Below are 26,446 nucleotides of genomic sequence, written 5' to 3' on the forward strand. Positions count from 1 at the left end.
TCTGTTATCCCATTAAGACTTCTACAAATGCCTTCTAAATCAGTAGTTCTCACACTTTTGTGATTTTTCAAAATGCTCAAAAATAGCAGATGTACAAGCTCGCAGCGCGGCACGGAGTGACGCGCTGTGAGCTTGTATATCTGCTATTTTTTTAATAGCCAACGCAAAAATCTAAAATGACACAGATGCTTTCCCAGTTTTAATGGGTTATACGTCTCTCTCAAAAGCAACATTCCCTTTATTCTTCTTTGCACTTAATTTTCCTTTTCTTCTTCTCTTCGTCGTTGTCTTTATTTTCCCTCTCTCTCCACAGTATTGTATTTCATTGTCTTATTATTTGACACGTTTCTCATGTTCTCCCTCTTTATATCACAATTCCCTCTCTCCAACACCTATTAGCTCTCGTTCGGTTTGTCTAGTTAGCAGTTTGTGTACATAATGTTGATGTCTTGGAGGCGATAATAACATTGACGTGCGCGGCCGTTGTACAAAACGAGAGTCAAGGCAAGGCAGTTTTATTTGTTATAGCACATTTCAACAACACGGCAATTCAATGTGCATTACACATAAGAACATCAAGTAAAGGAAACACAATTATTCAATGACATTAGGATGCATAAAACAAAAGTAAAAAAAAATAACAGGTACAGTCACAGTGCAGAAGAGAAAGGAAAAGGAACTCAATCAAAGGCAGCGGCAAACAGAAAAGGTCTTAAGTGGTGGTTTTAAAAGAAATAAGAGTGGCAGCAGACCTGCAGTTTTTTTCTGGGAGTTTGTTGTTCCAGGTATGCAAAGTATAAAGCGTGCTTAAAGTGGAGCTATAGTAAGAAGTACAGATGGTAGTGCTTGGAGGAGTGAAGCGAACACTGCTGTGTTCCAAACACACAAACTACTTGGTTACACACACTGCAACCATCACTTCCCAATGCACAGATGCACGCTGTGCTGTTGGAGTAAACATGATCTAGATCAATGCATGCTGCATTCTGCTGCCCTAGATAACACAACAAGACTCATGCCACTTTAAAACGGAATCCTGCTTCTTTCCTTTTCGTCTTAATGTGTGTGTAGGGATGCACCGATATATCGGCCACATATCGGTATTGGACGATATTTACAGATATCGGTGAACATATTTTTAGATTTATCTTTTTTTGCTGGTTAAAGTTACAGGAGTTTTTATTCTATGGTGTTTGTGATATGAAATGTAAGCTTACCATAATCACAGTAAACATTATCATGTCATATTCAAGGGCTTTTTTTTTTTTAACTAACTCCAGGCACTTTCAGTTCAGCACAGCTGAGGTGTGTGTGTCACTGTCCAGCTGACTCTCGTTGACCCTCATGAATGTTACTCGCATCAAGGCTATTATGTTGTGTTTCTGCAGATTCTGAACAGTTATTTCTTATAATGAAGATGTATTTGTTTCTCTGGCACAAAAGGGGGAAATAATAACACCAAAAACGAATTATATAAATTAATATCGGTATCACTATCGGCTATCCGCTAAATTGTTATTTTAAACATTGGTATCGGTATCGGACAATCATTTCCATATCGGTGCATCCCTATTTGTATGTGTCTGTGTATTTGTGTGTAGCCGCGGTTGTTAGTGTGTATTACCTGTTGTGCAGAGACTAGGGTAATTTGTGCAATGTTTTTTACGTTTTTCTTTTCATTAAGAGTACAGTCAATGTGTTATAGGTATAGAGGGTAATTGGAGATAATGAATTTTGTGGAAATTTGGTCCATGAATGAATAATTAACCAATTTGTTCTCTTGGGGTCGTTATGTAGTCTCTCCTCTTGGTTATGTGTGCACAGTGATTTAGTTTGGAAGTTGATGGTTGGTTGCCCTTGGTGATGAGGATGCTGTTGTTTGTACATTTAAGAAGGAAGTGTGTGTGTGTGTGTGTGTGTGTGTGTGTGTGTGTGTGTGTGTGTGTGTGAGTGTGAGTGTGAGTGTGTGCGTGTGCGTGTGCGTGCGTGCGTGCGTGCGTGCGTGCGTGCGTGCGTGCGTGCGTGCGTGCGTGCGTGCGTGCGTGCGTGCGTGTGCGTGCGTGCGTGCATATGTGTGTATGTGTATTACTATACTTGTGAGGTACAGTAGAATTTTTTTAGATAGACATAGTGAGGGCAATTTCCCTAATAAATTCCTGTTATGTAAAAAAAAAAAAGATCTTCTCATGTATAGTATAGTTATACAAACGCGTATGTGTGTGTGTGTGTGTGTGTGTGTGTGTGTGTGTGTGTGTGTGTGTGTGTGTGTGTGTGTGTGTGTGTGTGTGTGCGCGCGCGCGCGCGTGCGTGCGATGTGTAGCTGAGCTCTGAAGGTGATTGCATCATGGATAATGAGAACTTGCTTGTGAAAGTGTTCAACTCAGCTGAACGCTGGATTACATCATCATGCTGATTGTTATGCATTTACAATTGGAGTGGCCAGCATGGCATTATGCCTGATTTATATCGTTGCTGTCGGGGCAGAAACCGCTTATCTCCATAATATGGAGCAAGAATATTATTCTTGCGTTGTAGTGTATTATTTCGTAAATTAACGCCCTACTTTCAAGCTTGCAGATCTGCTACTTTTGCTATTTTTGAATTTGAATCCTGAAAGGTAACAGTTTTGGACAGGTTTCCACCCGACAGAGACGATATGTAGTTAGCGTGTTGCACGCCAGTGTCACGTTCTGTGCGCGAACACCGACGCATAACTAAAAGTCTAAATCACCCTTTAGAACATTGGTTCTCAAAGTGGGGTCCGGGGACCCCCAGGGGTCCTTGAGGGAGTTCCAGGGGGTCCCCAGCTAAATGATAGATTAGGCACCAAATGGACCCTTATGGGTCTGTAACTCTGAGAGTGTACAAATGGAACCAAATGGACCCTAACGGGTCCATTTGGTTCCATTTGTACACTCTCAGAGTTAAATTGACATAGATTGTACAATATAAATTGCGATCCAAGTGATAGAAATGCCATTAAATGGGGGTCTGTAGCCCTAATGCATGTCAAACTGGGGGTCCTTGAAATTAAAATGGTTGAGAATCACTGCTAGAGCCGTAAAAAATATTCTCTTATGGGGGTCCCTGGCATATCTTTTCAAATGGGGGTCCGCGGGCTAATAAGTGTCAATTTGGGGGTCCTTGACATGAAAAAGTTTGAGAACCACTGCTTTAGAAGTCAGGAACTTGATGGTAAATGATCTGTGTGCGGCAGCAGACACTGTCATCCTCATATCATTTAAGGCTCGTGAGCTCAAATCAAAAAGCTGAAACAAACATCTACCGCATACATTCTGTATACAGCTGCTGGAAATGGCAAAGACAAATATCTTGTATTCAGAATCCGATATGATGATGATTGAAATTCTTTATTATAGGAATAACCACTTGAGATGTAGCATAGTTTTTGAGGGGGTCCTAGACAGAATGATACAATGCAGTGATGTTGCTAGGTTTTCAATGTAATGGGTCCTGGGATGCAAGGGTGGTCTTTTAGATGGGTCCCAGGGACATTTTATGGGTCCCACAAAAATGCACAGCGTTTAACTCGTGTTTCATCTTATATGGTTATATTCATGTAGAACATGTATCTGAAAGAAAAGTACACAATTCCAAATCCGACAACTAGTACTTGTAGTACTTGATTTGGGTTTAGAAAATAGGCTTGCTATTTTCTGTTGCCCTGCAGCAGGCTTGAGAATCTTTTTTGGTGCCATTTTACACTAACATTATTTTTTTTTCTTTTATTTGTATAGTTTATTTTTAATTCACGTTTGTTGTTTTCAAACGTGTTAACCATCAGGTCTGCTACGGGTCTACAGGTCTACGTCATGGCAGAGACGTCACTTTTCAACTCCGCAACAGACGGCCCTTGTGTGTGTGTGTTACACGCAAAATCGTTACCCAAAGAATTCGGTCTGAGCAATGAGCATGCGCAAAATGGCGGCTCCCATGGATCCTTATTATTATCATTTGTATCGTCTTTCTAAGACTATTTCTACGTGGATTTTATCGTTTATAAAGTAGGATAAAGTAGGATGTGGCCATGCAAAATGGTGGTGTCCCATGGATTTGTAAAATATTCGCGGTAAAAAAAATATTTTACCGCAAATTATTTTCATTTTTTTTTTTGTTGGTGACAATTGTAGTGCGTCCCGTGGACGCACCGATGGTGCCATGAATGCGTCCTTTTTCAATATGGTGCGTCAGAGACGCAGGACGCAGGCCTATGAGCATCTCTGCAATGTATACATTTTAAAAAAAGAAAAGAAAACATTAGACAACAAAATAGCAACTACAACAACCAAATCAACCAAACAATATAAAATATGAGAAAATAAGTAAACAAACAAGACAGATGACAGGATACAAATAACCAAAAAAAACAACAGAACACAAGTCAAGAGTATTACACTCCTGGCAAGCATAAAGAATGGATCATTAAATCAAGATCAGAAAGATCAATGTCATGAATGTCATAAATGTCATGATATGAGTATACAATATATTTAGAGTAATTATTAAAGGTTAAATGTTAATGTTATAGTTATTTATTAATTATAAACATGTACTTGTACTCTCACAATAAGAAGACAGCGCATTTTTAAACAGATTAAAAGATGAAATGGAACGAATATTTGCAGGCAGGGTATTCCAATCAGAAGGAGCTTTGAACATAAAGATATAGGCTATGATTAGGCCGGTCACAATCATTACATAATTGCCTTTTCGCAATTATCTGAGATAATCGCAATTATTTTGCATAATCGTCATAATCGTTTCCATGTTGAAAAAAAGATAGTGGAATTAGCAGATCTGCAAGCTCACAACGTGCGGAGATGTGTTTTGGCTTGTCTTATCAAAAGCTTACAGTTTAGCTTAAGTACGTTATCTAACAGAATTATTGTAAATTAGCGTCAATTTGTGGAGATAAGGATAATACGATATATATAGTTTTCCTCTTTCCACTGACTGGAGGCTTCTGAAATGTATCCTGTTACGGTTTTGGCTCGTCTTATCATAGCTTAGAGTTTATTACGTTATCTAACAGAATTACTGTAAATTAGTGTCATCGTGAGAGGAGATAAAGATGATGTATAATTCTAAAGTGGAAGACATGCAAGACAACGCTCTCCATCAGTGAGATGTCTCCGTTGAAGTCAAGTACAGGGGTCTTCAACAGGGGGTCCGGGACCCCTAGGGTCCTCAGAGTTACTCCAGGGGGTCTGCCAAATCTTCTGCCAAATCTTCTTTTTTACAATAACCACTTGAACCCTAGTATCTCTATTCTGAGTACACTCAGAAAACTATAACTAGGCTCTACTCAATTTTATTGGTGAAACATTTTTACACTCAAAAATATTGAGTAAATTCTACTGTTATGAAATCATGTAAATGCTACTTAATTAATTGAGTAAAAGTAAGCAAAATAGTTAGGTAGATATTAACAACTACAATTGAGTACAATGACCTATAGAAATTGAGTAGATATAATTAAATTCTTAAGCCAATACCACTAAAAAATACAAGTAAATATAATCGAATATTAGAGTATGATTTAATAGATATTATTGAGTACAATGACCTATAGAAATTGACTAGATATAATTAAATTCTTAAGTCAATACCACTAAAAACTACAAGTAAATATAATCGAATATTATAGTATGATTTAACAAAACAAATATCTTACATTTACATTTACACTATTTACCCTATTCATTTACTCTAGTCTATAATTTCTATAAATTATTAAAACATTTAAATTATTTACTTACATTTTAAACATGTCTACCTTTGTATGTCAAATGAGAACAACGATTGTACAGACAATATATGTTTTTATTGTCCAAATGGAACAGTGCAACACATTAAACAATAACAGTGTGCAAAATGACATTTAAAAATGTCTGCAAAAACAAAGCTTCAAGCCAATGTTCAGTAACAGGGGTCTCCCTGTCTGGAGTGAAAATAAATTAGTTTGTTAAATAGCTGGAGAGACAGGGAGACCCCCGTTACTGAACAGTGGTTTTCAACCCCTTTCATATCAAGGTCCACTTCAACAATAATTAACTCTTAGTGTTAAGTGTTAAAGATCTGTCGATCCATTTGGTTACCAGCTCTCCATCATTTTGCTTGGGACCACCCGGTACCACTGGTTGAAAACCACTGCACTATGACACCTTCGATTGAACTCTGCATATGGGTAAGCAGCAGTCTAACAAACATTTACAAAGAACAATTATGAGCTCTTAAAATGAAAATCATTACCATACACACATTTTATAGCGCTAATCAATAAAGGCTGTTGACAATAACACATTTTAAATTCTAAACTTTTATGTAAACATAAACACTTTTTAACTGCACTCTTATGTAAAGTGTTAAAGATCCATAAGGATCCATTTGGTTACCAGCTCTTCATAATTTTGCTTGGGACCACCCCCTGAAGGACCGGTGGTCCCCGGTCCACTGTTTGAGAACCACTGCAGTATGACGTATACACTCAACACCTTGAATTGAACATTTATAAAGAATAATAATGAGCTCTTTAAACATTACCACACATACACACATTTAATAGAACCAATCAATAGAGGCTGTTTGAAATACTTTTCCAAAAGTGTTCTTAACTTGTGTGTAAACATTAACACTTTTAAAATCTGAACTTTTATGTTAACATTAACCCCTTTTAACTGCACTGCAATGTTTAATGTAAACATTAGAATAATAGCTCCCTTCCCTTATTAAGACAATAAATGTATTTTTTGGCAGGTATAAATCAAATATCAAAATACAATGACCTAACCAATCACAAGAGTTGAGAGAGAGCTATTCCCATGACAGAAAATGTATGTTGACTTGCCACTGTTTCAACATCAAAATAAATCAACCTCCAGTGGGTATACCCACATTCAGACAGCATGTTCAGAGCATGTTTCTGATCAACAATCAGAAACTACATACGCAGACATTCTTTCAGTCTCTGAACCTTTGCTGTAAGCCGTCCAGAGTCCAGCTGAAGGAACAGCTTCTGAAACACCTCAAAACTATACTTGAGTTTCTTGGGGTACCTCAGGTCAAAAGCATAAGTCAGTCCCAGAAGATAGCAGCAGGCTCTGCTCACATCCCCGAGATCTTTGAGGACGGTGATGCCCTCAATCACGATACCGACATCTCTTGCGTCGCCTTCACCTTGGTTCCGCAGCTGGTAGATTGCCATCACCTTCTGTGCCAACTCCGCTTCCACACTGGCCGATGCATCCTGAGAATATTGTAAAGACAATTGATTAGAGCTCACTTTCAGGCTGCATGTTACCAGACAAGGACACAGATACACACTAAGCAAACCAAATAGCTTTTACACATGCATTGCAGCCTTGAGTGCATCTTGCTATTACCAAGTTGGGCTGTATGTGAGAACACAATGTCTTAATCACAACCTGATTCTCTGGACACTTTCCCATGAAACCATCCATAATCACATTAGTTTTAAAAAAAAAAGCTTAATTTTACTCACTTCAATGTTCACGATCAATTCATTTGCATGTTCTCCCAGATGGTCCATTAGGCATCGGATGACGACCTCTCTGGTTTGCTGAATGGGGATTCCAGTCTGCAGATATAGCAACAATAAATCAAATATTACTTTTCATATTCAAGCAGGGTGTTTCTTTATTGCATAAACTTCAAAGGCTGGGAGACTGTCCTTAATCTTTATTAAGACTTCTAGCAGGGAATGAACAGGAGAGTATTGCACGGGATTAAGATGAGTTTAGGATACATTCATATATAAAGTAATTGGTGATTGTAATTGCATTGCATTGCATTTCACAAGAGAGAAGTGTGAATGAGACAGATGGGATCATAATTAAAACAAGTATTAACTGAATAGGTAGGCCTAAATGTTTAATACCTGAAGTAGAACACTCATTTGAGCACGATGTCTCTCTCCTACAGCACCCTTCTTTGACTGGAACAGTGACAGCAGTTTGGCGGTATGGTGGTCCAACATGGCCATGAATTTTTGTTCGAGATTCAATGAGGTGATCATCCTGAATTCGGCACCGACCTGAAAGACAGAAATGAGGGATTGAGAGATAAAGAACACATTGTGAGCTTGTAGATTAGTCATTTTCCACATGTTCATGTAGAATAGATGCTACGGTGCAACGGGTTAAATACAATGTAAGTGGCTGTTACATGCAGGACATGTCATTTTTGTTGACCAAACCAGCAATACAATTTACTCACTTGTGAAACATTAAAGAAGGCAGGCCATCTCTCCTTGAAGTCTTCGACAGACATCTGCTGGCTGATAACATCTTGTCTCCTATGTGCAAAGGTTCTGCACATCAAGTCCTTGATGACTGTGCTGTTTTTCTTCTTTGATTCCTCGATTAGTTGGTGTCGGTAGAGCTCTTGCTGTTCCTTATTGTCTCCTGTGGGATAGTCTGGGAGATACATCACTTCTCCTTTCCGTGCTTTCTTTACATTCTTTGCAGGTTTACGGTCACTAGGCCTCTTGTTCTTTAGAGTGTTGCAGCTAACCTCTGAAAATCCAAGACCGCTGAGCTTTTTCCTAAAATTGTACATCTTGTCTCTAAGAGTCACTTTCCATAAAAGCCAGCCATTACGAGATGTGTCTGTCAGACATGGGTGCTTCTTGACTAAAGCCTCTGCAACTGCTTCTAGTTCCAGGCCTGAGGGGTAGGGTTTGTAGCTGTACATGTAGTCTGCCAATTTTGCCCTAATGTCCCCGTTGATCCTAGAACTTTCGAGCAGAGTACCATTCGAGGCATATTCTTCATTGGCATTCTTCAGTACTGCCTCTGTTGGCACAGAGAAAGGTGGAATGACGATTACACTTGGCCACAAGTCCCTAGCAGGGCTTAGTATAATAGTGTCTCCCGAGCCTGATGATCCCTCGGTCTGGTCATCTGACCCCGTATCAGTACGAGGGGATAGTATAATAGTGTCGTCCGATCCTGATGCACCATCTCTCTGGATATCTGACCATGTATCACTAGCAGACACATAGCTTGTACTCGCCTGGTTATCTGGAGAGAATTCAAGTACTATTGATGGAGCGATTAAAACTCTGATTGTCCCCCTGTTTCCTATCTGGTCGGTGGAATGAAGTGCAAAGAAATCACCAAAGCCTACATCCAAGTACTCTAGAGAGAAACACTCAGTGAGTCCAAACGTGTCCTTGACAGTCTTTTGCAACTCTTCTATAGTGCTGGGTATTCCTGATGGCAGTGTAAGCTTCTCACTCCGTTGTTCTATTATAACCTTCAAGGCAACCAAATCCATCTAGGCAAAACAGAAAAAATACAAGAAAAAAAAATAATTATTGCAGGTGTTTGACAGTCATTCTCCTCCCACCCCCTAAAATGGACAAATGTGGCGCTTCAACGTAACCATGCGTTTGCCTCCCACACAATAGGCTGCCAAGGGATATGTGTGACCTAGTTCACCATGTTGTATCAGGGTCATTCTCCCAGAGTATTCCAAACTAAATGACCTAAAATGTTCATCATACTTGCCGTTAAGTAATTTCACAATGAAACTGAGATTTCTGTCTACAATAATCTGTGAAATCTCAACAAAGTCAGGGAGCCCACCAGTTGTTCCATAAGGCAAAACCATACCGGCAGCATATTTAGTTCCATGGTGTATCACAACATTGGTCAAGTTCACAGTGGTTTGTGTTGGATAAACTTTCTTGAAAGCCTGCTGTATCCCCAAATCAAGTATTTCTAATGGAAGAGCTGATATTTTAGTGACACATGTTGCAGGCTTTGCATTTGCTTGTGAATGATAAGCCATCATCCTTTGGTGCTTTGAGGCAAGTGACAGCGATATATTTATGAAGTTGTTTGTGTATCTAACAACTCTCTTAAAAAAAGAGTGTTTTGCCTCAAAGCGAAAAGTCCAGACACCAACTAAAGGACCAAATGCTCTTATCAGTTCCGGATAATGCTCCACAAAATGGTGCTTTGGAATTAATTTTTGCTCTGGGAAAACATCCAACAGTCTGCGGCGATGTTCTGATATCAATGTGTCTAGATGGCAAATTCTTTCCTCAGTAAGAATGGGGGATACTACAAGCTCAGTAATATCTTTTAAGATCATCAGAACTTGCCAAGCTGGATCATCCTGTGGTACTTTTGAACCAATAATGAAAGGTAAAATCCTTAATAATGTCCAATTTTCATGTGCATTCCCACCAATATTTTTGTTTTTTGCAAATTTTGTAGGGATTGGTTGGGGTCTATCAGTCTTATCAGTCCACTCGTAAGGAAACTCTGTTATGGACTGGTTAAGTTCTGTCAAGGTGAAATACTTGTTGCGGATGAACACATTAAGACATAGCGCCAATTCCTTTGGAATTATACCTTCAAAAAAATCGTGCAAAACATCTGGTGGGTACCCTGTTACAAAATGAAAATGGCTCAATTTTTCAGTTATAGGACAACCTTTCTTCACACCAAAACAGTGTCCTTGAGCAGGATTTTCTTTTACAGACCCAACATGTAAATCATAGTTCTCTTTTGTTCTTGGTGGAAAAGCTCCAGAACACACTTCTTTTTTCTGATATTCAGAATGTTCCCCAATACAAAATCTACAGATATAGTGTCCATTAAAGCTTTCTACAAGTCCACTTAAAGAATGAGCGCCAAGATTGTCGGCTGAAACACAAAACACAGTACCTCTAATATTTCTACCAAGCTGAGGCAAAAAAATACCTTCCTTCTCCAATGTTGAGAGGTCTTTTAAGAGAGGCTCCAGCACAGTTTCGTAGCCAAATTTCTTTACGTCGTTTGCTTTACAAAGAATGGCCAAATTAATTGAAGTTAGCTGTGATCTCAGCTCAGATGGTAAATCAGCAGGTTGCCAGTACACGGCTGTGATTTTGTGTTTTTTCCGGGAAGTTCCAAGAGGGTTGCAAGTCTCAAATCATCTACATAAAGAATAAGGGGAATACTTAACTCTTCATTAGCATGAAATTCATTTTGCTTGAAATATTTACCATCACGGAAGGATGACAACTGTGAAATGTTTGAATGTCTAGTCAATACATTGTTAAGAATGTCTTCATTTTTCAACACTTGTTGTAAGGATGGGAGAAGGGGCACATACTGAAAGCTGCGGTTCTCATCTCGATCCAAAACATACTCTACTGGCTCAATTAAACTGAAGTTTTCCTTAAAATATTTCTCCCTCTTGCTTTGAGGAGAAGGGACCCTTTGACCCAAGGGCTACATTAAGAGGATTAGAGTGAAACAATTTGTCAACCAATTCACTGACAGTAGCTTCATCAACAGCACAGCTATTCTTAGTAAAAATATCCCCAATTAGCTTCGGAATACACTGAGTTGATGATGTGCAGATAAACTGAAGCTGTTCCACCAAATCATCAATGCATTGCCTAGAGACATTGTAGATGCTGTCCAATTTTAACAAGAGAGAACCAATATTTGTCTCAATGTCAGTTATAGTCGAAGTAGTCTTTTCACAATCCAACTCTAAGGCATCTATGTCCTCATCATCATGAGATTCCAACAGTGGAAGGTCATTGTCATTTTCAATACAGACTGGAGGTATTGCAATCACTTCAGGCTTAAAATCTTTCAATGAATAGAATTTGTGTTTTCTACTTTTGTGTGTTGCATAAGCCTGATACGTGTTAGCTGTGGAATCACATCCATCAAAAACACATTCTATGGTTTCAAAGTTTTTCAAGTGGGAATTAATATGTTGAAAATAGTCTTTTGCATTAGAAGAGAATGAGTCACAAGTTTTACATCTGAGAGATTGCACAACTTCACACTCTTCAGTTTCGACAGTATTGTGGGTTCTATGCAAGTGTGTGCGCAGGCCAGACCATGTCTTAAAGGTGCAAGGACAGTTTAAATGAATACAGGGAACTGAATATCCATGTCCAAATGTACCGTGATTCACTCGATAATGCTTGAGAAGTGTCCCTTTTGATGAAGCCACGAATGTGCACAGCTTACATCGCCATTCCATAACCTGTAAAAAAAAGAAAAAGAAAAAAGAAAGAAATTAAAACTGATTGTAATGCTACTCTATAGATGTTCTCACCATACTCTACCATATTTACTTTACATTTCTGTTACTTCTACTCCATTAAATAAAGCATTTAACAGCTTTAGTTACATGTTACTGTGCAGATATTATTATGAAATATGGGGTTGAGCACAAAAAAGAAAAACATACATAATAAGGCTAGTTTGGTTACAGATGATGGAGCTGGACTTACTAGGCAGACAGAGATAGTTTCAACCCATAGCGTGCTTCTTTCTTGCACAGCAGTTGACTTGTGTCTATAGTAAAACACACACACACACACACACACACACACACACACACAACAACATTAAACATTAGCCCATGCATGCACCTTTTTTTTTTTACTTCTACTCCACTAAATACAGCATTTCACAGCTTTAGTTACATGTTACTGTGCAGACTGTATTATCAAATAGGGCTTTGAGCTTAAAAAAGGAAAAATAAACATACATAATAAGGCCAGGTTAGTTAGATGCTGGAGCTGGACTTGCTTCTTTCTTCCTCAGCAGTTGCTGTAGTCGTGTCTTTAAAAATATAGAAATATACACACACACACACACACACACACACACACACACACACACACACACACACACACACACACACACACACACCATTAAACATTAGCCCACGCAAGCACCTTTACAACCACATTGCCACCCCAACACAGGCTTATTTTCTACCGTTTATATCGGTGGTTTCCCGTTGTGGTCGCGTATGAACCATCCAGTTTAACTTTGATAAACAAATGAAAGTTATGGAGGCGCGCGCGCGCGGGGGGGATTTTACCGCTTACCACGCTTTGCATCATGGCCGTTGTAGTTTACTTTCAGTGAGCCAACAATGAGACGCAAGTCAAACGAACTACACACCACACAACTAGCCCCGTTGTCGTCACTTCCTATATCCACGCAAGTTAACATGGGAAATGTATGTTGATAGTTCTGGGTCCACCTCAGCCTGGCTTTGAGCAATTCCTCACAATTTGCCGTTTACGTCTACACAAACGTTCAGATTTCAAAATAAATGTGCTTACTGGGCTCACGGATGTTACCATATTGTATGCTCGAGCAAAATTACCCGTATTTTCCGTATTATTTAATAAAAAGTATTTTAATCCAATCGGTTGGACATTTTCTCAGACCTTTGACCATTGCTTTCAACGATGCGACCCTATCGGTTGGGAGACGTACTGCACTCTGATACATAAAACGTTTTATAGAAAATGGCCGTCGATTGGATTAAAATGTTTTTTATTGAGTATTACAGAAAGATACTGGTAATTCTGCTATAGCGTGCATTATTGTGACATCCATGAGCCTTGGTTAAGCACTTTTGAAATATGAACGTTTATGTAGAAATAAGCGGGAAATTGGGAGGAACTGCTCAGAAGTTGAAACAGATCGTGGGGAACCGTCATGGCTACGTCTGAAGGAACGCTTTATACACCATTAAACTAAAGGCGAAATAGCAAAGTCCGCATCAACACACTGTAACACGACGCACAGGTCCATTTGGTTAAACTCTCAAGACCGCCACCCGGCCCAGAATAACTGTTAGCAGCAGACCACTGAAGTTAGTTTCACTGTGAGTTTAACTAGCAGGAAAAACTGTAAAGTAAGAAGGTATTCCTGAAATTATACCATATAAAAACGTGATATATGCTACAAGACACGGTCAATATTTAATTAACATGTACTTACCACCAGTACTGCTGCTCTCTTCTCTTGTTATTTGTTGAAACAATGGCGAAAGTCTGGACGACGGACTGACAGCAGGTACAAGAAGATTTCCCATAAAGGATAGCAGTTTGGGCGCATTTAGAATTGCGTCTGACGTCATCACGTTCAGTGTGACATCTACTCAATTTATTAGGTTATTCTTACTACAGATGAGAATATTGAGTTGGAATGAGTAATAATTATATTTATTTAAACTGATTTGTATAATTACTCCATTCTCAAATATTATGATGGAAAACTACCAAAACAGATTGGGTATATTTCATAAATATAATCAGTTTGTCAAATACCATTTTATTCTCATGACATTAACTAAAATAATAATGTACATCTTACTCAAAATCAACAGTTAGATTTTTACTCTTTTAGTTTGGTTTGTCCAACTCAAACAATCACGTACATGATATTCACTGATTTTATTGAGCTTATATAATTGTTTCTAATAGTGATATTTACATGGCCACTGATTTATTTACAACAGTGTAACATTAGCCGAAAATAGCAGATCTACAAGCACACAACGCCTCGCGCTGTCTGCGCTGTCTTCGCTTATAGATCGGCTAATTTCGGCAAAGAGGTTTGGTGTCGGGGGGGAAAGGAACACATTGAGCGCTAAGTATTGAAGGTTTAAGTGGTTAAATGTCTGAAATGAACAAAAAACATTAATTTACACAGCACTGATGACTGTCAATGAAGCTATCTATGAAATCTATGAAAAAGTATAATCTGCAACACAGGGGGTCCTTGAGCTGAAAAACGTTGAAGACCCCTGGTCTAGTACAATAATATGACTACTAACATATAGTCACAAAGAGCTGTACACTAACAAGGAGACAGCTTGTCTTGTTGACACAGTAATGCAGACTCTGTTATATTTGGTCATCGATTTAATTTCCACAGTAAATAATTAGAAATAGACCTGGCTGTTTGCATTTGTTTTTTTGCCTCATTCATTTCTCCCCATTCACCATCTAGTATAGATTTATTGATCAATCCTCCACCACTCTTGAGTGTTATCAAAGATTATGCTATTGATTTTCTCCTCATTAGTTTGATTCTGTTAATATTTGTAATGTGCTGAGGGCGGAAGGATATCTTATCCTGACATCAAAAACAGCCTTACTAAATTGACTCCAGCATTTTTTAATTTGATATTGATTGCAGAATGCACATAGGCCTTAAGAGAGATAGTATGCCCACTTATACCCTCTGATATAACAGGAATTATACCATTCTGTGTCAAAACAACAGTGGTGGAAAGTAACTACATTTACACAAGTACTACTGTACTGAAGTAAACTTTTGAGGTACTTTTACTTTACTTCAGTATGTACATTTTTCAATGTACATTTTTTAAATACATACTCACAGTCACGATACTGCTACTTTTTACTCCACTACATTTATTTGAAAACTTCAATCACAAGTTAATGTGTGTAAGTGTTCAAAGTTGCTTTGCAAAGTGGAAACAAAATAAAAACAACTTTATAAGGAACAACTAGTTAAAAGGTAAAAAACGTCAAGATCACAAAGAAAAAAGGTAGGTTATTGTGGGCAAGCACTGTTCGCCAATCAGCCAAATCTGACAGATCCGTCTTGATCACATGACCATAGAGATCATGTCTACTGATTTGCGTAACATTTGGATAAAATCTGAAGGAGTAATATAAAAAAAAAAGTTTTACATAAGTCAGCCTCCTGGTGGCACTATAAAAGGCAGATACCTTTTCAACTGGTCACAGAATATTTATTTCCATGAACTCAAGATAAAGCTGATTTCCCCAAAAAGCTAAACAGGAAGTGGATGGGGCGGGGGGAATTCTTTCGATGACGTGATCTCCTGGAACTGTTTGACTTGAGGGTGAAAATGGTCACTCAGGTGATAGACAACAGCACCATCTAGTGAAAAAAAAAGAAAAACTTAACTGAGGTGTGGTCATTTCATGAGCTTTTGCTAGCTTAGTTTGTACAGAGTCAGGCTAATTGTTTCACCCTGTTAGGGTGTGTTGTATCTTAGGACCCAAAAGCAGAACTCAGAACCTGATTAACAAGTAATAGACCCCTTAACAGACGACATCACACTGATAAGAACCAGTATGCGTGCAACCAGTATGCGCGCAATGAAACCCATTCTATCAGGACTCGCTAGGACGCGCCTCACTAGCCAACACACAAGAGGGGGTTGGGGTGCGCTGAAACCAGCGTACCCCAAAACAACAGGTTGGGAATTGATTGTGTGAAACAATCACCACTTATCTCCACATTCCACATTTAGAGGGTCCTTCATATCATATAATCGTGTGATTATTTTGTCACACTGTTCACTGTGGAACATTTCTCTCCAGTATGGATACGCTGGTGTCTATTCAGATTACCTATTTCATTAAAACTCTTGTCACACTGTTTACAGTGGAAAGGCTTTTCTCCATTGTGGAGCCGCAGGTGTGCCTTCAGGGTACCCATCTGACTGAACCTCTTGTCACACTGTTTACAGAGGAAAGGTTTTTCTCCATTGTGGAGCCACAGGTGTGTCTTCAGGGTACCTATAAAAGTGAAACTCTTGTCGCACTGTTTACAGTGGAAAGGTTTTTCTCCAGTATGGACACGCCGGTGTGTCCTCAGGCTCCATACGTTACTGAAGCTCTTGTCGCACTGTTTACAGAGGAAAGGTTTTTCTCCAGTGTGGACAGGCTGGTGCGACTTCAGTTGAGTTGACGTGTTGAAACTCTTGTCACACCGTTTACAGAAGAAAGGTCTTTCTCCGGTGTGAATACGCAGGTGTATCTTCAGGTGACCTATTTGGCTGAAACTCTTGTCGCACTGTTTACAGAGGAAAGGTTTTTCTCCTGTGTGAATACGCAGGTGTGACTTCAGAGCACGTAACCGACTGAAACTCTTGTCACACTGTTTACAGAGGAAAGGTTTTTCCCCGGTGTGGACAGGCTGGTGCGACTTCAGTTGAGTTGACGTGTTGAAACTCTTGTCACACCGTTTACAGAAGAAAGGTCTTTCTCCGGTGTGAATACGCAGGTGTGTCTTCAGGCTACCTTTACGACTGAAACTCTTGTCACACTGTTTACAGAGGAAAGGTTTTTCTCCAGTGTGGATACGCAGGTGTGACTTCAGAGTACGTAACCGACTGAAACTCACGCCACACTGTTTACAGATGTAGGGTTTCTTTCCTGTGTGAGTCAACTGATGAGTCTTCACTTCTTAAACTGTTGATGACTGTGATATGTTGGTTCATCTGTCTCTCCTTGTTTATGGCTGGTTACAGAGCTGCTGGTGGGGATTTTCCGACAGGCTGCTGAGGTCATCTGTCCATTGCTCAGCATTTGGCAGTAGAGGTCATTGTGGGTCCGCTCCATGTGTTTATGGAGGTAGAACTCCGATGTTAAGGCACATGGACACTCAGAACAGGGGACCTGAGTATGGGGAGATTGGGACGTCATTCCTTCCAGGAGCGGTAGTCCATTGTCAAACATACTGCTAAACATGCACTGTGTTGGGGATGGAGTCTAGGTTTGTTTCCACACCTTACAGTATATATAGGCTGACCAGAGATCAGGGCTGACAACACACACAAATACAGACCCTTGCCATGCATACCTAAAATCACCGATTTGTGCAGGGGCTGCTGCAGTTTGTGCATGTGTTCTGTACGTGGCAGAACACAAGGGGGGGGGGGGGGGGGGGTAAAAGGACATCAAATTGCTCAGAGCCGGCACTGGTCACGGAGGATTGGTGTTATGTGGTCCCTGGATCGGGTTCTGGTGAGCAGGCCCGGCGGCAGAGTTTCTTCAGAACCTTGGTGGTGACACAGGCTTTTGCAGTAGCCAAGTCTGGATGTGATGACAGTGTTGATTTCATCGACTAAAACGATGACGAAAAATGTTGGTCGACTACCTTTTTTCACTGACGCAAACTACATAAAAACAAAATAAAAATGATTAAGCTGTGTTGACTAAAACTAAGACTAAATGAGTGGGAGGAACTAGTGGAGAAGAGATCCACCAGTAGAACTAAAAGACAAGTCATTTTATGCTTGCTTGCGCTCGGGTGTTGCAAAAAGGCAAGTTTTAGTGATCTGGTCGACATGGGACTGGAAGGAGAGTGGTGGGGTCCAGGATTACACCAAGGTTGCAGACTTGGGTGGGTGGGGGTGGGTGGGGTGACAATAGAGCCATTAATGTTAAGCAAAAAGTCATGAGTGGAGCGGGTGAGGGAGTCTAGGCCAGTGATTAGGATTTACTTACAACATTTACATACAGCTTTAACCAATTAAGCTCTATTTTATATTTCGTCTATTGGAAAATAGCCAATCTATACAATGCTCACAAGGTAGAGGAGCTGAAATCTTAGAATCTTGCTGGATTTTTACTAAATGTTTGGAGGGGGGAAATCGATCGATCGATTGATCGATGGAGGCCAGACAATCAATCGATCAGTCTATCGGTTGATTGATTGATTGTCTGGCCCCTAGTTACATTATTGACCTTTCAATCACCTAAACCCTATACTTAGCTGACCGGGGTCCCCCAGGGCTCTATACAACGTGTCGCATTGTGATAAATGTACGGCCTAGTATGGTTCAAGTGGGTTCAACTCCCTATGCTAGGGTTCGCTATGGTTCAACTCCACGTGAGTTAGGACACTGTTTCCCAAACACTGGGTCAGCGTTTTTTGTTTTTTTTCCCATGAATTAAATTCAATGATTTTTTAAAATAATTTGGAATAATGATAATTGCCGAGCTCGTAGATCTGCTATTTTCACTACTTTGGGTCCTGGGGAGACATAAAAATGTCTATTTTGGTCTCAAGCTAAAAGGTTTGTGAACCATTCAGTTAGGGCTTAAATGTCTTTCTCAGGGACACTTTGACACGTATTACTAGGCGGGCCAGGAGGCGAACCGGTGACCTCCTGATTATCAGACCCCCCCCCCCCCCCCCCATGATTCCCAGACAATTAAGTCCCTTTGGTCGTTCCCAAAAGATCCAGGCTGAATATAAGACGTGACTCACTGTACCTCTGTCACCAGAGCCCTGGAGTCTTTGGAATGACCTACCTGAGGAGATCAGGGCAGCACGTTTTTAGGGCACACTTAAAGGCTCATTTGTCTCTGTCAAACTTATTGTGTGTGTGTGTGTGTGTGTGTGTGTGTGTGTGTGTGTGTGTGTGTGTGTGTGTGTGTGTGTGTGTGTGTGTGTGTGTGCGTGCGTGCGTGCGTGCGTGCGTGCGTGCGTGCGTGCGTGCGTGCGTGCGTGCGTGCGTGCGTGCGTGTGTGTGATTTCTTGTGCACCCTGCCAGCATAGGCCAAAGCCTCAATTCCCGAATATTTTCCCAAATTGTCAACAACTACAGTATAGTATGTCATTTTTTTGTGAATTATTAATTCCAGAGTGAATTGTCCTTCCAGGCTGTGAGATAAATGTCCTGTCAGACTATGGAGCAGAATAGGCTAATTGGGCACAAGCTGTCCGTCCCGACGCATTGGATGTAAATAAAGCACACTGAATTGATCACTGACTTAGGAGAGAGAGAAAGAGCGAGAGAGAAAACCACCAAATTAAGCCAGTTTTAAAGTTAGAGTACGATATATGTTTTGGTTAAAACAAAAACGGGGAGAGAGAAAAACAACTTTATTAAGGGGGGGAAAAACTCTCTCTAGTTGACACACTTTGGATGCCTGCTCTAATATACTTTATTATTTTTATGTCAATTAGGACAGATATGTGGGACATTGTCATTTAAATTCCCAGGCTGATTTGTGTTCCCAGACAGTCCATCCCTGTACAAACGTAAGTGACACAAGGCATTAACTGCTGTGTCACCATCCTTTTTCATAGTCCTTTACTCCAGGGGTTTTCAACTTTTTTTCAGGTCAAGGACCCCTTAGCTGGCCCGGACGGTTGGCGTAACCGTCTGGGCACCTAGGCCTAACAGCGTGTCGAGGGTTCGACTCCCGATCCCGACGGCCTTTGCTGCATGTCACTCCCCATTTCCTGTCAGCCTACTGTCCTATCAATAAAAGCAAACAAAAAAAAGGACCCCTTAGCTGAGAAAGAGATGAAGCAGGGACCCCCCCACTACATTGGTCTGTGCTTTTTCCCCTCTACACCTAAACCTCTTTGTCGCAATTGCCGATCAACGTTGTGAGCTTGTAGATCTGCTATTTTCGACTAATGTTTCCCTCAGAATAAGGACGCGAGGGTTGAAGCTCTTATCGCACAAAGATTTGGCGCCCCCCCATCAGTAACTCTGAGGACCCCCTCGGGGTCCCGGACTCCCTGTTGAAGACCAGCTGCTTTACTCGATTGCACCGTGCTTTTTCTTAACACACGCACAACAAAACATAGTCATCACATGGCCAACACCCACTCAACAAGATGGAGGGAGGGAGGACAGGACATGCCTCCTGACCTGCCCTAGTTTAGAATAGATGTGCTTCTGGGCTAGTTGTATACTTTTAAACTTCCCTTTGAGTTCTGTTCATTTTGTAGTATCATGTCATAATTTATAATATTTTATGTATCTGTACTTAATCTTGTTCCGTTTCTCCTCATCTCTGTTGTACTGTCTGTGTTAGTGGTTGTCAAAGTGGTGTCTGGGGACCCCCGGGGGTCCTTGTAGATCTGCTATTTTTTATGCTTTTGTGTGATGCTGTAGACACACAAAGTTAAAATATGGAGATATGAGGTTTCTACCCCGACAGCATCGATATATCAATTCGGGGGTCCTTGACATGAAGATGTTTGAGAAGCATATTGCTCTTCTAGGTAGAGTGTGTTGTGTTCACGGATACACACAGGCTGCTTGAGCTCAAAGAGGCCTTAGACAGCGAGAAGAAGTCGGCAAGGTCAGTCTGACAACCTGCATTTAAATGTGACTCGCTCTGCCTCTTATATTCTATAAACCGAGACCTTAAGCTTTTTGCCAGACGGCTGGCCGTTATGATGACTCAAATCCAAGATAAAGAACACCGTCAGCCTTTAGAAAAGAAAAATGGACACATCCATTTTGATGATTGGATTCAGTATAAAAAAAAATCAGATTTCTCGTGGCCAGCTGGATTATATTATTCATGACTCTACTGAGGCATTGCGAAACATAGCCCCGTGTTTCTTGCCCCCTGACTGTCGCACCAACCACCAGACAGTTGTTTTTTTGTCCAAGAAGCCCTTGTGGGAAGAAAAAAATACAGTTATCAGCAAATCTATCAGTGGAGGCCAATTTACAATGCCCCCGTCTCCCACCTTGTTTCTGGCCAAACAAACTGCAAAACAGCACGGCAGCAGCATAATTCTAATGTGATTGTAGGACAGCAGCGCTGCTGTTTGCTTCTTTTTTTTTCTTACATCTCGCTCTGCCCTTTTTTTAAACAGATGTGCATTATGAAGAAGAAGAGCTTCTTCAGCATTAATGAGAACAACATAATAATTTACCTCGAGGTTTGTTGTCGACGTGCTCTGGCATAATGTGTGTGTGTGTGTGTGTGTGTGTGTGTGCCTGTGTGACTGACTTGGGTGGGGGGGTGGGGGGTTGTGCGCACGTGTATGTGGCTGTGCATAACCATCTGTGTTTGCGTTTGCCAAGTTTGAAAATCACAGCAAGTTGAAGTCTGCCAGTGAATCAAATCAATTGAGCGAAGTAGTGAAGTAAATAACATAACAGCAGCTCTCTCTAGGCTGTCCCTAGTTATTGCCTATTTCTGCTACATGCTGTTATTATTCACTGCTTGGTGATATGGTATCAATAATTCAACCCATTTCAAGCCACATTGGACTAAACCCTCATGCTTTGACAAGTGAGCTACTCTGACTCGTACATGAACACACATGAATATGAGTAGACTCATAGACATGGATAAACCGATTCAGAAGAAAAAAACTAAACAAAGCACAGAATCCCACACTCTCCACCTCCATCCACCAGACTGGTATTAGATTATTAGTCTCGCGTGGCCAGACTGTTGCCTCCCACAATTTTCAAATGTTTCCGGTCATACAGTCTGGGACTCGGAAGCTCTGATCATGATTAATAATAATAATAATAATAATAATAAACTTTATTTGTATAGCACCTTTCATGACATGAAATGCAGCGCAAAGTGCTTTACAGAGCAAGAATACAGTTACAGTTACAACCAATTTAACAATAAAGCAAACAAAAAATTAAATAAAATAAAAGCAAAAGCATAAAACATTAAAATAGGCAATACAGTGAGGACTTAAAAATCAACCAGAGAGTCAGCTAAAAGCAAGAGTGAAGAAATAGGTCTTGAGCTGTGCTTTAAAGCTATCGACAGAGGCTGCCTGTTTTAGGTGTATTAGAATATAAACCGGATTTGAAGCCTCCTCCCCACTTCCATTTAGTCTTTACAGTCGCGCAAATTTATCCTAATATAAATACAAATCATCTAGTGTATTTAGCTTGCTGCTTAGCAGAAATGGAAATTAAAAAGTAAAATGTAAAGATATTTTAAAATATAGTTTTGTGAACGGAAGTGCCAGTTTCCTCTCTCGGATTTCGGGAGTTGTCGTTCCAGACTCTATATAGCATTCAGAGATTGTGGAATTGTTGTCTGGCTACGCGAGACTAGGTATTAGACAAACCAAAAGCACATACAGTATACCTATACTGTCAGGGGTGTTTCTGTGATCTCGCCTAGGGCAATGGTTCTCAAAGTAACCTGACCTCTGGAACTCTCTTCCCATGGAGATTCACCAGACGCCAACACTGGACTCTTTTAAGTCCGCACTGAAGAGACACTTGTTTACTCAGGCTTTTGGCAAATAGTTGTTTATTTTTATTATTTGTATAATGTAAAGCGTCCTGGGTTATTATTATTATGCAGTATAATTGTATACAGCGATACCTGCACTTTTCTAAAGTTACAATTTAATGACTTTTAAGACCTTTTTAATACCTCTAAAATGAAAAGAATGAACTAATAATGAGACCATTACTACGTAAAAAGTTGTAGTTCCGCTATTTTCACAACATTTATCTGTGGAACCGAGTCAAAAGAAATGTAGGCTAATTCCTCAACACCTACAATTCCAGTGCTTGACAGGGTAGGGGGTCCCCCAGTTCAAATATGATTATTTTGGGAGATCAGGGTTTTAAATGTTTGGGAACCCTTGGCTTAGGGTGCCGGGATGGCCAGAAATAACAGACCCATGTGTAAAACTTGGGGCAGAGGTTCTGCTGTGGCATCCAGGGAGTGTGCGTGCACAGTTTCGCTGCGAGCGGCCCAACAGTGCCGGAGATTAGCTGGTCACAGACAGGCGGACACACGGACGGACGGACGGACGGACGGACAGGTTGCGAAACATAGTCTCTGCCACGCCTTCGGCCTGGCGGAGACAATGATTTGCCAACTACTCCTTTCATGTTGTTTCACAAATCGCACATTAGAACTTGTCCTGACAAAAATGATATTTTATTACACAGATACTACATCAGTTACACAGTAATCTTGGCAGGTGACTGTGATACTGATTCTCTGGCTCATGTTCAAGGTGGGGAAAAAAGAACACCGGTAGATCTCCTTTGCATTAAATCATTTGTCAATGTGAAGACCAGATAATGGGACTGAAATGGCAATATTTTATTCATGACTAGACCCCTCTACCCATACAGTTATAGCTGAACTGTGATAGCGTTCTATACTGTAGCTCCGTCGTGTTCAAGGCTGGCTCGCGTTTTTTTCTCATTTCATTTTTTCGTTCTCTCTCTCTCTCCTATCTCTGCCTATCTCTGCTGTCACTCAGTGTATTTACTTTACAAATTGAAAAAGTGCCAAACTTCCGTGGACTCTGTTGATCCAAGGCCTGGTTATATATCAGTGCACACACACACACACACACACACACACTGTCGAAGGCCCTTCGTGGCATAATATTGGTAAAAGGTCCGTTTGTGTGATTTCGTCGCCGTCGTCGGGAGGAAACTTATGTCCAGAAAGCGGGGTTGCTTTTCAGGAGATGGTAAAAATACAACCCGTGTTCCAATGGATCCAATGTAGTTATTATTTAGTCCCAAGTGCTTCATTCTTCATGCTTGTCATTGGTTCAATATTCATAAAACCCACAGACATACTTAACCCATTAAGACCTGAGGGCGTAAAAATGTTTTCTAAATCCTAACAGTTTTAAAAATATATATATATTAAAAAAAAAAATGTCATGATTTTTCAAAAATAGCAGATCTACAAGCTCGTAGTGCGGCACTCTGTGCCGCGCTATGAGCTTGTATATCTGCTATTTTTGAATAGCCAAAGAAATCTAAAAGACGGGGTGCCGTGATTTTCAGTGATCCCCCCCCCCCAAACATAATCATCAGGTATTATGGTTATACTAGGAGGAAGATTTTTTTTTTTTAAAGTGTACAGAAATTGTTAAAATTATGTTCTTATGTGGACACGCCTCCAGTTCATTAAGTATACCTGGTTCTCACCTTAGCACCTTTTACTTGTAACAGAGTATTTCTACATTGCAGTATTGACACTTTTACTTAAGTAAGAAATGTGAGTACTTTTTCCACCACTGTGACACTGTCATACTGTATGACAAAGAAAAACCTACAAAGTTGAAATATGGAGATACAAGGTGTTTTTTAGCCCGACAGCTACAATATGGTTCTGTTGAGCGCTGACAAAGAAAGGTATCGATATCACAGAGATAGTGATCCATTCAATCAGCCTCTACAGTTTGTACAGTACAGTTTAGCCAAGGAGGGAACACGCTGCCGAGCAAACACATGCAAGTCTACAGGACGTGATTGTTGTCTGAATAAATTAGCGGACATGACGAGTGGAACACGGCTTATCTGGTACTCGCAGACTAGAGCAGAGCGCACACACACACACACACACACACACACACTTACACTTGCATGCATGCATTTCACACACGCACAGCATGCACGCACGTACGCTGCGCACACACACATGCACAATCATGCACGTATGTATGCACGTGCGCACACACACACACACCCATGCTAGTAAACTAAGATAGATGCACAATGTCTATGCAAGCAAAATTAAACAATGCTATTAAATGATTATTATGGGAAGTGTTGTCCTGCACTTTGTTTATTATGCATCCGCTATAAATAAATGCGTATCGCCTATTTGTCTTTGACACACACACACACGCACGCACACACGCACCCACCCACCCACACACACACACACACACACACACACACACACACACACACACACACACACACACACACACGCGCGCACACGCACACACGCACCCATGCTAGCAAACATAGGCACACGATGTCTATGCATACGCAAGCAAAATTATACAGTGCCGTTAAATGATAATATTAGTCTTGTCCTGGACTTTATTTGTTATGCATACATTATAAACAAAAGCATATTGTCTATTTTTCTTTACCCCCCCCCCCCCCCACACTCGCCTACTCCTCTCTCACTGATGAATATGCAAGGACACAGGGAAGGCTGAATAGAGCTGTTGTTTGTCTAACTGTGCTATCCAAATATATGCCAGTTTACACAGCAGCTTTTTGTAGGCTAGTCAAACAGTACACAGCAATAAGAATGAGTTCACCATGTCTTCCTAAAAACACACAAATATGTGCCTTCCAAAAAAATACCCCATACAAACAAGATGCCTGGTTAACTGCTGTAGGATTTTGACTGTGGCTCCTAACTGTGTGTGTGTGTGTGTGTGTGTGTGTGTGTGTGTGTGTGTGTGTGTGTGTGTGTGTGTGTGTGTGTGTGTGTGTGTGTGTGTGTGTGTACTTGTGTGCGTGTGCGTGTGCCTGTGTGCGTGGTGTGTGTGTGTGTGTGTGTGTGTGTGTGTGTGTGTGTGTGTGTGTGTGCGTGTGCGTGTGCCTGTGTGCGTGTGCGCGTGCGCGTGCGCGTGCGCGTGTGTGTGTGTGTGTGTACAGTAAATGAGCTTGCAAATGCATTTCCACTGAATATGTTCGCCGATTTTCTCTGAATGTTCGGTTACTGTTTTATGGTGGCATGTCCGGCCGGAATAGGGACTGTGTAGTGATTCTCAAACATTTATCTTGTCAAGGACCCCCAAATTGATATGTATTTGGCTCGCTGAAATTTGAATCTGTGACCTGCAATCTACAGAGATAGTTGCACAAAAAGGATTGTTTCCTCTTTGTGACTTCAAAATATTCCTACACATGTAAATGTGACATTTAACATGCGTATGAATATTTTATGCCAGTGCAAATTTCAATGTACACGTGACACGTGTGTGTGTACATCTCATTTTACGAGGGATCAAATCAAACCTACAGTACAAGCTCATCTACCGGCAAAACATCTACCTTCGTGTGATTTAGTCCTGTTTTTTCTTCACACATAACCTTGTTTGGACTGAGGATAGAGAGGAGCCATGAGAGAGAGGAAAGGCTGTCGGGCAGAAACCTCTTATCTCCATATTCTAACTTTTTGTGTTTTTTGTGTAAACGCCCCTACTTGATCATACTACAGCGTAGGGGCGGGACGATATATCGATATATCGCGATACTTTCTCCCGCGATAAATAATCGATATACTGCCGAAAAAAATCGATATTAAAAAAAAAAGTTTGTGATA

The 26,446-nt window shown here is 40.5% G+C and overlaps 1 protein-coding gene across 1 annotated transcript; it reads right to left on the minus strand.

Annotated features, from left to right (window-relative positions):
- Positions 1–6,045: 6,045 nt before the first annotated feature.
- LOC311037514 (uncharacterized protein) lies at positions 6,046–13,861 on the minus strand. Its single transcript, XM_084046693.1, has 8 exons — positions 13,806–13,861; positions 12,553–12,626; positions 12,293–12,356; positions 11,961–12,042; positions 8,257–9,318; positions 7,919–8,074; positions 7,523–7,618; positions 6,046–7,267 (listed from the first exon to the last, which is right to left on the minus strand). Exons 5-8 carry the CDS (start codon positions 9,316–9,318, stop codon positions 6,962–6,964), a joined length of 1,620 nt encoding a protein of 539 aa, XP_083902819.1. The 5' UTR covers positions 11,961–12,042; positions 12,293–12,356; positions 12,553–12,626; positions 13,806–13,861; the 3' UTR covers positions 6,046–6,961.
- Between the last annotated feature and the right edge of the window lie 12,585 nt (positions 13,862–26,446).

The sequence above is a fragment of the Gymnoscopelus microlampas genome, assembly GCF_963454915.1.
Source record: "Gymnoscopelus microlampas genome assembly, chromosome: 21".
Classification (NCBI taxonomy): domain Eukaryota; kingdom Metazoa; phylum Chordata; class Actinopteri; order Myctophiformes; family Myctophidae; genus Gymnoscopelus; species Gymnoscopelus microlampas.